The 13,212-nt window shown below is 55.7% G+C and overlaps 1 protein-coding gene across 4 annotated transcripts; it reads left to right on the forward strand.

Annotated features, from left to right (window-relative positions):
* Window positions 1-306: 306 nt before the first annotated feature.
* nfkb2 (nuclear factor of kappa light polypeptide gene enhancer in B-cells 2 (p49/p100)) lies at window positions 307-12,177 on the forward strand. 4 transcript variants are annotated; one of them, XR_015108964.1, is made up of 25 exons: window positions 307-565; window positions 1,668-1,781; window positions 2,266-2,305; window positions 2,454-2,529; window positions 2,808-2,848; window positions 4,515-4,613; window positions 4,732-4,883; window positions 4,976-5,082; window positions 5,200-5,358; window positions 5,503-5,607; window positions 6,139-6,227; window positions 6,303-6,441; window positions 6,522-6,641; window positions 7,925-8,089; window positions 8,224-8,365; window positions 8,435-8,549; window positions 8,630-8,837; window positions 8,909-9,078; window positions 9,158-9,260; window positions 9,678-9,832; window positions 9,901-9,982; window positions 10,074-10,243; window positions 11,088-11,199; window positions 11,280-11,599; window positions 11,649-12,177. XR_015108964.1 is itself a non-coding variant. In XM_086176101.1 (24 exons), exons 2-24 carry the CDS (start codon window positions 1,765-1,767, stop codon window positions 11,348-11,350), a joined length of 2,637 nt encoding a protein of 878 aa, XP_086032227.1. In that variant the 5' UTR covers window positions 307-565; window positions 1,668-1,764; the 3' UTR covers window positions 11,351-12,177. The 4 variants fall into 4 exon arrangements, 2 of the variants coding, with proteins under 2 accessions (XP_086032227.1, XP_086032241.1); XR_015108965.1 differs by having other exon boundaries at window positions 10,077-10,243; XM_086176101.1 differs by having other exon boundaries at window positions 11,280-12,177.
* The last annotated feature ends 1,035 nt before the right edge of the window (window positions 12,178-13,212 follow it).

Consider the following 13,212-nt stretch of genomic DNA (forward strand, 5'->3'; position numbering starts at 1 on the left):
ACCGTCCTCCTGCTCCGGTGGAGGGCGGGACTTCCGGGACGGGCCGCTGTCAATCAGGTGTTCGGAGACCTCGAGGAAGAGGGAGAACATGCAGGACTCGGAGAGACAACCAGAAAGGAGATCATCACACACGCACACAAGCACGCACAAACACACACGCACACGCAAACATGCAAACACGCACACATGCGGAGCATCGACCGACGTGATCGAAACGTGCTCTTATTGTGAAGGCGCCCAACCGGAAGCGCTCCTCGGTGCGCCTGCGCTCTGCGCGCTTGACTGTAGTTTCCAGCCCTGCGCTCCGTGGCGGGGCGGACGTCTCTCGGCCGTGGGACAACTTTCCACCGCGTCTCAACGTCGTCGAACGTCCCGGACACCGAGGAGCCTCCGGTCGACCGACGGGGAGCGACGGCCAACGCCGAGGAAGAGGAGGCGGACGCTCCTCCGCCCCGAAGCCGCTCGGAACCAGAACCGCTGCGTCCCGGACGTTTGTTATGAACCGAGAACCGAGACGATAGAACTTCCGGTCTGACGTCACCGCTCCGCGCACCGCCACCGGAAGGTTCGTGGATCTTTTCTGGTTTAAAAAGTCCGTTTTCAATCGATCTGTCCGGGGGATCGTTGGGGGATCGATAGGGGTCGAACGGTGAGCTTGTGATGGAAGCACTCCGGATAAAGAGGAATAGGAAAGCGAAAGCGAAAATGCGGGTCACCTGTGACCTCTGACCCCTGACCTCTGACCCAGCGGGGCCGAACTCTCCGCCGCGACACACCGAACCAAAGATACCGATCCGCCGCGAGTCCATAGGTTCCGATCAGGGATCGATGATCTCCGACAGATTCGAGCGGTGACCGGCGTATCCATGGTGACAACCGGCCATAGGTGTGGTTGCGTCCGCAGCTGTAGCACAGCAGCGTGTGACAGCCGTCTGGAACTGCTTTGACATGTGACCGGCCCGCCTCTGCGGTGGAGAAGAAAAAGAATCCGTTTGGCGTCGCTCACCCGTACCAGGCGCTGGTCGCCGCAGTGACGGGCCGACCCGGTGACGTGGTGGTCACCAAACATTGACCTCTGGTCCAAAGGGACTCTGAAAATGAGAGAGATGTGTTTGTTTTTAAGTCACTTCCGTGGCGCCGGGTCGCGCTCCATCACGGCCCGGAAAACACACCGAGGACCAGCGGCTGAAGGAACGGCATGATCGGTGTCAGGAGCTCCATGGTGACCCAGTAAACCGCGTAGTAATGGAGTAACACGCGTAGTAACTGAGTAATGAGCTGACAGATGTTTCCCAGACGTTCTGCTCACAGTCAGAGCAGGAGCCGCCTGACGCAGAGGCAACAAGCAGGAACCCCCAGGAGATAAGAGGCCCTGGTCCATCCAGAAGGTTCTGCTTCCCTACTTTGAGTCGGCAGCCAGCTGGACGTCGGGGTTTTGTGGACGGACATGAGGGTTTGGTCAGATGACTTTCACTGAGAGCACCTCCAGGGTCTGGGGCTTCCTGTCAGAAGGCCAGAGCACCAGAACCTGTGCTTCAACTGTTTTGTACTGTTTGAACATGTATTTAATGTGAGACCTTTACTTTGAAAACACGGTTAAAGGCCCCACACACACACACACACACACACACACACACACACACTGATCACCTGCCAATCATCTGCAGGGCCGGAGCAGCGGGTGGTCTCCTCCAGCAGGGAGCTCCAGCGTCTCCATCATCACCTTCATTTTCGCCGCCGTGCTGCTCTCCGATTGGTCGGGTCATGGCGGCAGGTCTCAGGTGGGCGTCTCCGAAATCCACTCAGCGCCACTTTTATTTTAAAGTGTCCCTTTAAAAGACGGCACTTCCTGCGGCCGGAGAGCGACAGGCGACAGGCTCCGCCCTCTTCCTTCCCTCAGCCCGCAGGCTGTGATGTCATCGCTCAGGCTCCGCCCCCTCAGCCCGGCTGGGATTCTGGGGGTTTTCCTCCGCCGCCACTTCCAGGAAGTCACTGTGGCGGGGGGGGGGGGGGGGGGGGGGTTAACTTATTAATACACACACACACACACACACACACACAGAAACAAAAACACAGACATAGAAGCACGTGCTCTCTCTCTCTCTCTCACACACACACACACACACACAAACACAGGAACAAAAACACAGACATAGAAGCACGTGTGCTCTCTCTCACACACACACACTTACATGCACACACACACACATACACACACACACTTACATGCACACACACACTGACAGAGTGTGTTCCCTCCCTCAGGATGACGGAAGCTCAGCTCATCAACCCCTACGACAGCGACGTGAGTCCACCGCTCGGCACCGATTATTGATTATTGGAAAGATTATCGGAGCCTGGTTTGGTTGTGAAGTTCTGATAAGATCAGGAAGAAGAAGTCCAGTTCATTGATGGATGGACTGATCGATGGATGGATGGTTTGTCTTCTCCAGCTGCAGTTCAGTCTGATGGCGTACGACCACCTCCCCCCCGTGGAAATAAAGACGGAGCCGTACATCCCAGAGACAGGTCAGCCCCTCGCCGTGACATCATCGGCGGCGCCGCCTTCATCACTGACTAATCAATGATCAGAGTGATTTTCCCCAAGCCGACGGACGGGATTGGTTAGTCTGCGTTGCGATAATAGCTCCTGCTCCGTGAGCCCGCCGGCGCCGGGCGGACAGGAAGTGGCGTGGGAACACTTCCGGCGTCCGATCGGGGCGTTGGAAGGATGCGGTTATTGATCCGAAGGGCGGCGAGCTCCTCCTCCGGCCGGGTCCACTTTGACCTTCCTGTCTGTCTTGCAGTGCACGGACCCTACGTGCAGATCATCGAGGAGCCCAAACAGGTGAGCAGAGGGGAAGTAATCCCATTACTCTGGACCCCAACGGGCTGCACAGCACACCTCCCTGTTTGAGTTATTTCAATAATAATGATACTAATAATGATAAGGTGACTGGTGTCGGTCAGAGCCGTAACAGTAATAATAGGTTAGGCGGGTGATAATGGTAGTCATAGCAGTTTAGTCACAGTTGTCATAACGGTGTAATAACATGAGAAGAAACAGCTGTTACACTCATAAGAGTGCAAAGAGTGCAGCGCAGACTCACACTAATTATCATAACACTCCAGTAACAGGATGGTTGGAGCCTCATTTCTGGACTATTGAGCGCACCTGAACTTCTTCTTCTTCTTCTTTGGGCTTTTCCCTTCAGGTGTCACCACAGCGAGTCAACTTTCTCCATCTCACCCTATTCTCTGGATCCTCCTCTCTCACACCAACTACCTTCATATCTTCTCTCACTACGTCCATAAATCTTCTCTTTGGTCTTCCTCCAGACCTCCTGCCTGGCAGCTCCAATTCCAGCATCCGTCTACCAATATATTCTCTATCCCTCCTCTGTCCATGACCCAACCATCTCCGTCTGGCTTCTCTGACCTTCTCTCCAAAACATCTAACATGTGCCGTCCCTCTGATGGACTCATGCCTGATCCTCTCCATCCTGGTCACTCCCAAAGAGAACCTCAACATCTTCATCTCTGCAACCTCTAGTTCTGCCTGCTGTCTTTTGGTCATTGGAACAGTTTCTAGTCCAAACATCATCTCTGGTCTCACCACTGTCTTGTCCACCTTTGAGCGCAGCTGAACATGAGCAGATAAAACTAACTCTAACAGTCTGAGTGTGGATAAATAGGATGCTGATGTAACATGAGCAACATTTCCAGCTTTCCATCAAATCCATACCGCTAGCATCCGAACGTACCGACTGGAAATGCATTTTTCCGAACCGTGGCTGGAACACGGCCGATGACAAAGATGAATAATATATAAGACCAGGAAAAGTCCATTTCTATCGTGCCTTTGTGGTCCTGCAGCTGATCTCCATCTGGGTCTTCCTCCTGCGCGGCAAAGCCGTTAAACTCGCTTTCTTCGCTGTCGGAATCCAGCGGCCTCAGAACTTCACGCAGGTTCGGTCCGATGTGACCCGGCTCAGTGTTTGGGCGGCTGAAGCCCGTCAGCCCCAAAAAATACACAAATTAGTCGCATGGTTGTTGAAGCCGCGGCGTTCAAAGCGAGTGGAAAAAGGAGCGACTTTGAGTCTGGAAAGGAGAGTAATAACAGTAATAACAGTAATAATAGTAATAATAGTAATAATAGTAATAATAGTAATAATAGTAATAATAGTTACAGTTCAGTCCAGTCATAGAAGTCATTGGATCATGATCATATAAAGAATTATAAGGAACTAATCCTAATAATAATAAGATACATCTGTTATCTTACATCATAATAATAATGATAATAATATAAAACCAACAACAATAATAATAATAATGATAATTATATGTCAGAATGAATCTGATTTGGAAGTTTGATCAAATCCAGACTAAATGTGATTGACAGGTTTAACCCTCCATCTCTCCTCGCTTCACCTCCTTGAAACCCTCAACCAGAACTGACATAGCTGTGTGTGTGTGTGTGTGTGTGTGTGTGTGTGTGTGTGTGTTCCCAGCGGGGCTTTCGGTTCCGTTATGAGTGTGAGGGTCCGTCCCACGGGGGGCTCCCAGGGGCCTCCAGTGAGAAGAACCGGAGAACTTACCCCACGGTGAAGGTGAGACCTCCTGCAGTCTGAGAACCTCTGAGCAGCATCATAGGCGGCAGGACAAGGAGCTCCAGCCTCCTCTGACAGCACGCTGTGTGTGTGTGTGTGTGTGTGTGTGTGTGTGTAGATCAATAACTACGTGGGCCCCGCCCGGGTGGAGGTGCAGCTGGTGACCCACAGTGACCCCCCTCGGGTCCACGCCCACAGCCTGGTGGGACGCCACTGCACGGAGAATGGGACGTGCACGCTGGACGTGGGACCCAACGACCTCACCGCCTCGTCAGTACACACACACACACACACACACACACACACACACACACACACACAGGGAAGGACGGGTGTGTGAGCAGCTCTGCCATCTCCTGCAGCTTCAGTAACCTGGGGATCCTCCACGTGACCAAGAAAGGTGTGGTGGAAGTTCTGACCAGGAGGCTGAGGGACGAGAGGAAGAGGCAGCGAGGAGCTCACCTGACAGGTAACACCGTCTCCATGACGACAAGGACGATGTCACCGCTTGATTGACAGAAACACTCGTTTCACTGAAGTGGGAAAACTACAAAGGTGTGTGTGTGTGTGTGTGTGTGTGTGTCAGAGTCGGAGGAGACCTCCATCCTGAAGGAGGCCAAGGAGCTCGGTAAGGTGATGGACCTGAACATCGTCCGGCTGAAGTTCACCGCCTTCCTGCAGGACAGTAACGGAGGCTTCACCCTGGCCCTGAAGCCGGTGGTGTCCAACCCCATCTACGACAGCAGTGAGACACACACACACACACACACACACACACACACACACAGGAACCTTCTGGAAAGGATGGAACCATTTGCACGTTGTGTGTTGTTGCTCCTTCTGGTTCCCTCGTTCCTCCTGCTCAGGTCGCTTCCATCTTTGTCCCCAGAGTCTCCAAACGCCTCCAACCTGAAGATCTCCAGGATGGACAAAACCTGCGGCTCCGTCCTCGGAGGAGACGAGATCTTCCTGCTCTGCGACAAAGTTCAGAAAGGTATGTGTGCTACGCTAGGCTAACCCCCCCCCGTGATCTGTCAGCTAAGCGAAGCTAAACCCCTTCCTGCCGCCAGTGTTGATGCGAGCCTAAGCTTGTCGTCTCCTCTGCCTTCAGTGATGCTAAGCTAGGCTTACTGCATTACAACCTAATGTTGATGCGAGCCTCAGCTTGTCGTCTCCCCTGCCTTCAGTAATGCTAAGCTAGGCTTACTGCGTTACAACCTCATGTTGATGCTTACCTAAGCTCGTAGTCCCCACTGCCTCCGGTGATGCTAAGCTAGGCTCACCACGTTGCTGCCTCCAATGTTGATGCTAACCTCAGCTGTAGTCTCCCCTGCCTTCAGTGATGCTAAGCTAGGCTCACTGTTTTGCCGCCTCCAGTGTTGATGCTAACCTCAGCTTGTAGTCTCCCCTGCCTTCAGTGATGCTAAGCTAGGCTCACTGTTTTGCCGCCTCCAGTGCTGATGCTAACCTCAGCTTGTAGTCTCCCCTGCCTGCGGTGATGCTAAGCTAGGCTACGCTCTGTCAGACGACATAGAGATCCGGTTCTACGAGGAGGACGAGGACGGCGGCTGGGAGGCCTTCGGAGACTTCTCTCCGACGGACGTCCACAAGCAGGTGAGACCTCCAGGTCTGGAGGCCAGATGTTCCGGAAGGTGTTCGGCTGACGGACGGCGCTCCTCCTGCCCTCAGTACGCCATCGTCTTCAAGACGCCGCCGTACCACAGCGCCGAGATCGAGCGTCCCGTCACCGTCTTCCTGCAGCTGAAGAGGAAGAAGGCGGGCGACAGCAGCGACCCCAAGCAGTTCACCTACATCCCCAACCCGCAAGGTCCGCCTTCTTCGCCGCCTTCGCCGTCGCCGCCTCGCGACACCCCAACGCCTCACCATGCCTTCGCCGTCCGTCCGCAGACAAGGAGGAGGTCCTGAGGAAGAAGCAGAAGCCGCTGCCGCACTACGAGTCCTGGCGAGGAGGGGGCGGGGCTCCGGGGGGAAGGGGCGGAGCCTCGGGCTTCGGAGGCGGAGCCGGAGGTGAGAACGGGCGGGAAGGACGAGGTGGACGAGCCGGCGGGAGATCGCAGGCGGTTTGAGTCCGGTTCGGTAGTTCACTCAAGAGCACGAGCGGTTCAACGGCTGGTAACTAGTCCCGATTGCTCGCTTGTTGGTAGATCACTAGTAGTCTGAGGGCGGTTATGTACAGAGAAGAGATAGTGAATATATTGGTAGACGGATGCTGGAATTGGAGCTGCCAGGCAAGAGGTCTCGAGGAAGACCAAAGAGAAGATTTATGGACGTAGTGAGAGAGGATATGAAAGTAGCTGGTGTGAGAGAGGAAGATACAGAGAATAGGGTTAGATGGAGAAAGTTGACTCGCTGTGGCAACCCCTAACGGGAAAAGCCGAAAGAAGAAGAAGAAGAAGTCTGAGGGCGGTTAACGGGAGTTTACTGTAGATATCCAGTACTTTATTGGCACTCTGGTGGTAGACTACTTTGTGTGTAGTTTAGTACTAGCTTGTTGATTGTTCAGTGCAGGTAACTATCACTGTAGATCACTAGTAGTTTGAGGGCGGTTACCGGGAGTTTACTGTAGATATCCAGTACTTTATTGGCACTCTGGTGGTAGACTACTTTGTGTGTAGTTTACTACTAGCTTGTTGGTTGTTCAGTGCAGGTAACTATCACCGTAGATTGCTAGTAGTTTGTTGGTAGTTAACTTGGCAGATCAGTAGTCATATGAGAGGGGTTTAGAAGAAGTATGTTGGTAAACAAGTAGTAGTTTGTGTCTGCCTGGACACCTGAAGCTCAACCTAGACAAGACTGGGCGGCTCTTTGTCCGGGTGAAGGTCGTCCACACAGAGAGCTGGTCATCACCATCAACAACACCCTGGTAAGGTCAACCACAACTAGGTAACACCTGGGTGTGATCCTGGACAACCAACTGTCACTCTAAACAGAAAAAAACAACAACGGGGGAATGAATGTATGTATGTTTAAAGTTCTGAGATGCTAGTTAGTGGAGAGGTCACCTCTGACTACCCATCACTGGTACTTTGGATCTTCGGTGACTGAATTGCACTTTTTGTAAGTCGCTTTGGATAAAAGCAACTAACAAATGACTGGAATGTCATGTCATGTGTGAACTTTACTGTTGCTTCCTATCAGTTTGTTGGTTACCAGTAGTTTGTTGTTGTGTGCGGTTGGTTAGCTGGACTTGTTCAGTGCGTGCGGTTGGTTAGCTGGACTTGTTCAGTGCGTGCGGTTTGCTGCCGGTGTGCCGCTAGTTGTGCCGGTTAGTTACGGTGGCTGTTTTCCAGGGTTCCAGTTCAACCAGCAGATGAACGGGGCTGGAGGCGGAGGAGGCGGAGTCTTCTACAGCGGAGGCTACGCGGGCTTCGGGGGCGGAGCCCAGATGTCAGGCTCCGCCCCCCCGTCGGGCGACGGCGCCCCCTCCCCCATGCAGCGCCAGCTGTTCCACGTCGGTACGAAGCTGCGGAAAGACGTCCGGTCTGCGACCTCGAGCCGCCGTGTCTGACCATGTGTGTGTGTGTGTGTGTGTGTGTGTGTGTGTGTGTGTGTGTGTGTGTGTGTGTGTGTGTGTGTCACCCCCCCGCAGCCGCCGCCCTCCACAGCCGAGCGTCGGCGAGCGCCCGTCAGATGGCGGCGGCGCTGCTCCAGTACTGCAGCAGCGGTGACGTGCGCGTCCTGCTGGCCATCCAGAGACACCTGTGCGGCGTCCAGGACGCCAACGGAGACACGTGAGTTCCCCCCCCTCGCCGCCCCCCCCTCCTCGCCAGGAAGTGACCTCACGGCGTGTTTGCCCGCAGCCCTCTGCACCTGGCCATCATCCACCAGCAGGTGGGGGTCATCCAGCAGCTGGTCCAGACGCTGCTCCTCAGCCAGCAGCAGGACGTCCTCAACGCCGCCAACCACCTGCGACAGGTGGGTCCCCGCCGCTGGCTCCGCCCCCCGGCCGGCCGCCGCCGCCGCCGCCCGCCTGACCCGTGTCTCCGCCCCCCCAGACCCCCCTCCACCTGGCGGTGATCACGCGGCAGGCGAAGGTGACGGAGGCGCTGCTGAGGGCGGGGGCCGACCCCGGCCTGCCGGACAAAGATGGCCGCAGCCCGCTGCACCTGGCGGCGCTGGCCGGCGACCACGCCTCGCTCCGCCTCCTGCTGGCGCACCTGGGCCCGCGCCACGCCCACCTGGTCAACATGGTCGACTTCCACGGTGAGGACCCGCCCCCTCCCTCGCCCGACCGCGACCTCCGAACCCGGGATGACGTGACCTCCGACCCCCAGGGCTCCAGCCGCTGCACCTGGCGGTGAGGAGGGACGGCGAGCGCTGCCTCCGCCTGCTGGTGGAAAGCGGCGCCAAGATCAACGCGCCCGAGCGGAAGAGCGGGAGCTCCGCCCTCCACCTGGCCGTCAGGGAGAACCTGTTCAAGGTGGCGTGCACCCTCATCACGGAGGTACGACCTCGCTCCGGCCCGCCGCCACGCCGACGCCGCGTCGCACGGCGGCCCGACTCAAAGCGCCGTCTGTTTGCAGCTGAAGGCCGACGTGAACGCCTGCACCTTCGGCGGGAACACGCCGCTGCACCTGGCGTCCGGACTGGGATCCCCCACGCTCTGCTCCATGCTCATCGCCGCAGGTCAGCTGATCCCCCGCACGCACAAACACGCCAGAGTCGACCACCGCTAACACCTTGTTATTACATCACACTGCAATCACAACATGTTGTAATTACACTGTAATAACAACATGTTGTTATTACAGTGTAATAAACAGATTGTTAGTACAGTTGGACACACATTACACTGTAATAACAACACATCAGTATTACAGTGTAATAAACAGATTGTTAGTACAGTCTGACACACACACGCATGTTGTGCATTACACAGTAATAACACATGTTGTTATTACAGTGTAATAAACAGATTGTTAATCACACAGTAATAACAACACATCAGTATTACAGTGTAATAAGAGCATCTTCTCAGTACAGTTGAACACGCGTGTCGTGTTTCACGCGTGTAATAACACGTGTTCCCGTCCGACCCGCCAGGCGCGGACAAAGACTTGGAGAACGACGAGCCGCTCATCTTCAGCTCTTCGGACGAAGACGGCGAGGAGGACGCGGCGCAGGGGGCGGAGCCCGCGGGGGTTCGTAAGCGCGGCGTGGGGGGTCACACGCCGCTGGACCTGGCCACCTGCCAGAAGGTACGACCTCGCCCTCGCCGATCCGTCGCGGCGGTGACGGACGCCCGCTCACCTCACGGCGTCCGCAGGTCAGGAAGGTGTTGAACTCCGGCTCGGGTCCAAAGTCCACGCGTCACCTCAGCAAGAAGGCCAGGACCGGCGCCGCAGAAGGTCAGAACCTCACGCAGAACTAACTCGCTCGGCCGTGGAGACGCGCCATTGGCCGAAGGACTCAGTGAGGCTCCGCCCCCTCTGTCCTCAGAAGGCGGAGCCTCCGGGCTGGACGAGGACACGCTGGCCAGGCTGGTGGAGGTCCTCAGCGTGGAGGACGTTCCCTGGAGGAGGCTGGCTGAGAAGCTCGGCATGATGAAGCTCACACACCTGTACCAGGACAGCCCCGCCCCCTGCCAGCACCTGCTGCACCACTACCAGGTACACACACACACACACACACACACACACCTGCTGCACCACGACCAGGTACACACACACACACCTGCTGCACCACTACCAGGTACACACACACCTGCTGCAACACTACCAGGTACACACACACACACACACACACACACCTGCTGCACCACTACCAGGTACACACACACACACACACACCTGCTGCACCACTACCAGGTACACACACACACACACACCTGCTGCACCACTACCAGGTACACACACACACACACACCTGCTCCACCACTACCAGGTACACACACCTACTGCACCACCACCAGGTACACACACACACCTACTGCACCACTACCAGGTACACACACACACACCTGCTGCACCACTACCAGGTACACACACACACACCTGCTGCAACACTACCAGGTACACACACACACACCTGCTGCAACACTACCAGGTACACACACACACACACACACACACACCTGCTGCACCACTACCAGGTACACACACACACACACACACCTGCTGCACCACTACCAGGTACACACACACACACACACACACACACACACACCTGCTGCACCACTACCAGGTACACACACACACACACACACACACACACACCTGCTGCACCACTACCAGGTACACACACACACACCTACTGCACCACCACCAGGTACACACACACACACACCTGCTGCACCACTACCAGGTACACACACACACACCTACTGCACCACTACCAGGTACACACACACACGTCTCAGTTACAGCCTGTACAAATGTGTTCCTCGTCTTCTCCGTGTGTGTGTGTGTGTGTGTGTGTGTGTGTGTGTGTGTGTGTGTGTGTGTGTGTGTGCAGCTGGGCGGTGGCGGTGTGGAGGGGCTCCTGGAGGCCCTGCAGTCTCTCGGCGTGTCGGACGGCGTCCGTCTCCTTCGCCGTTCGGAGCTTCGGGACGACAAAGTGGCCGCAGGTAACCTTTGACCCGGTCGTCACGGTAACCTGCAAGGAGACCGGCCGCTCACCCCATTGGTCGTTCTGTCCCCCAATCAGACGCCACGGTGGACAGCGGCTTCGGCAGCCAGCCAATGGAGGAGGAGGACCCCCCGCTGGCCAATCAGTGACCGGCGGGAAACCCTTCCGCCGTCGCCGTGGAAACGTTTCAGTTCCCGCTTTTTTTTTTCTCCCCAAACGTGGGGTTTTCATTTCTCGGAAAGTTTGAAAGAATAAAAGTTTTTGATGAAAAGCAGCTTTGAACATCGAAGGCTTTGGGTTCCTTTGAAGACGCCTCAGATGTTTGTGGGTCCTCGAAGGTCCAAAGAACCAACGCTGGCAGAGAGGACATCCGGGAGCAGACAGAAGATCTGGAGAAGGTTCAGACCAGAGGCCGCTCGGGTCCGAGGTCCGGCTCCGACCCTGGAGGTCCAGACCAGAAGGTTCCTGGAAGGAACCCGGAAGAACATCGAGGCTCTTGGGCTTCTGTCAGGGGTCCCTTCGACTGGCGGGAAGAAGATTCAGAAGAACCCCGTCTGACCCGAAGCCTCCGGCATGGGTTCCCTCCATGTTCTCCAGCCTGGGCTCCTTCCATGTTCTCCAGCCTGGGTTCTCTCCGTGTTCTCCAGCCTGCGTTCCTTCCATGTTCTCCAGCCTGGGTTCCCTCCATGTTCTCCAGCCTGGGTTCCCTCCATGTTCTCCCAGTCCGCTGAAGACCACTCGACCCGGGTAGGTGTGAATGAGAGGGTGAAGGTGGTTTGATTGACAGCTGGCGCTGGCGTTGGCCCCGCCTCCCGGCTGAAGGTCGGGGTCCAATTTGATGGACTTTTCTGTTTGGAGTCAAAATCAGGTCAAAGCTCCTGGAGGTGGACGAGAAGTTTGATGTAAATAAATAAAGACGTTTTTACTCTTTAATCCGCTGAAGTTGAATTGAGTCAATAAACTTTGGAAAACTAAAGATGTTTCCAGAACCTTTTTATTGGAGCCTCTAAGATACAAAGTGTCTACAGGAAGTGACGCTTCCACCCCCCCGGCGTCGCCTGAGCGCCCGAAGCTGCTCCGTGGATCCATGAATTTGGGCTCAAATTACTTCGATTATTATTCTGATTGAAAACCAGAAGGTGGAGATCCAGAATCGTCCAATCAGACGTCGGCTTTGCTTCCCGGGTTCCTTCAGGGTTCTCCGGGATCCCGGAGGAACCTTGAAGGCCCTTCTTCGACTGGGTGACCTCAAACCAGAGCGGCGACCCCTGACCTGAAGGCCATCTGGATGTTGGGGGGGCTGTGTGTGTGTGTGTGTGTGTGTGTGTGTGTGTGTGTGTGTGTGGCGGGGCAGTGACCTCAGGTCACACAGCAGCAGAGGAACATAAATAAATTCACCGACAGCTGAAGGACGGACATTCTCCCTGGTGACTGAAGGTCCCAGGAAGGGTCGCCATGGAAACCAACCTGAGGGAAACTATAAATAAAGGAGTCAAATGTGAGTCGCTCTTCATCCTTTGGCTCCCGGACGGAGATGTTGGTCCTCCACCGGCTCCCCGTCTCCTCCCGGGTTCCTCCAGCACCACGCAGAAGATTCCAGTTCTCAAAGCGATGAGGTCACTTCCCTCTGAGGTTTTCCAGGTCAAAGCGGAGGTGGAGGAGGTGGAGGAGGTGGAGGAGGTTCTCCTCGGGGTGGAAGCGTCCGCCCGGACAAGAGGCCGAGCTTCTCTAGATGTTCGCTGAGGACGATCACAGTAATAAGCCAGTAATAATTAAGCTTCCAGGAGGAGCCCCTGAAAGCACCGCGTGACGTTCGTGTCCGTCGGGAAATAATCGAGCGAATCCGTGACGCGCGTCTCCGAAGTCCGACGGCTACTCTGAAGGTCCGAGTCCATCGGGGTCGGAGCTCCACCGGGTTCCCCGTCGTGATCCGTGACGGAGCTTCTGATGGCCTCCCGGTCGCTGCGGTCACGTCCTCCTTCCCGCCTGGATGGAGGCGTGTCCAACGACA

This window comes from Fistularia commersonii, chromosome 2 (assembly GCF_037954325.1).
Source record: "Fistularia commersonii isolate RoL2024-O1a breed Wild chromosome 2, RoL_Fcom_v1.0, whole genome shotgun sequence".
NCBI classification, from domain to species: Eukaryota; Metazoa; Chordata; class Actinopteri; order Syngnathiformes; family Fistulariidae; genus Fistularia; species Fistularia commersonii.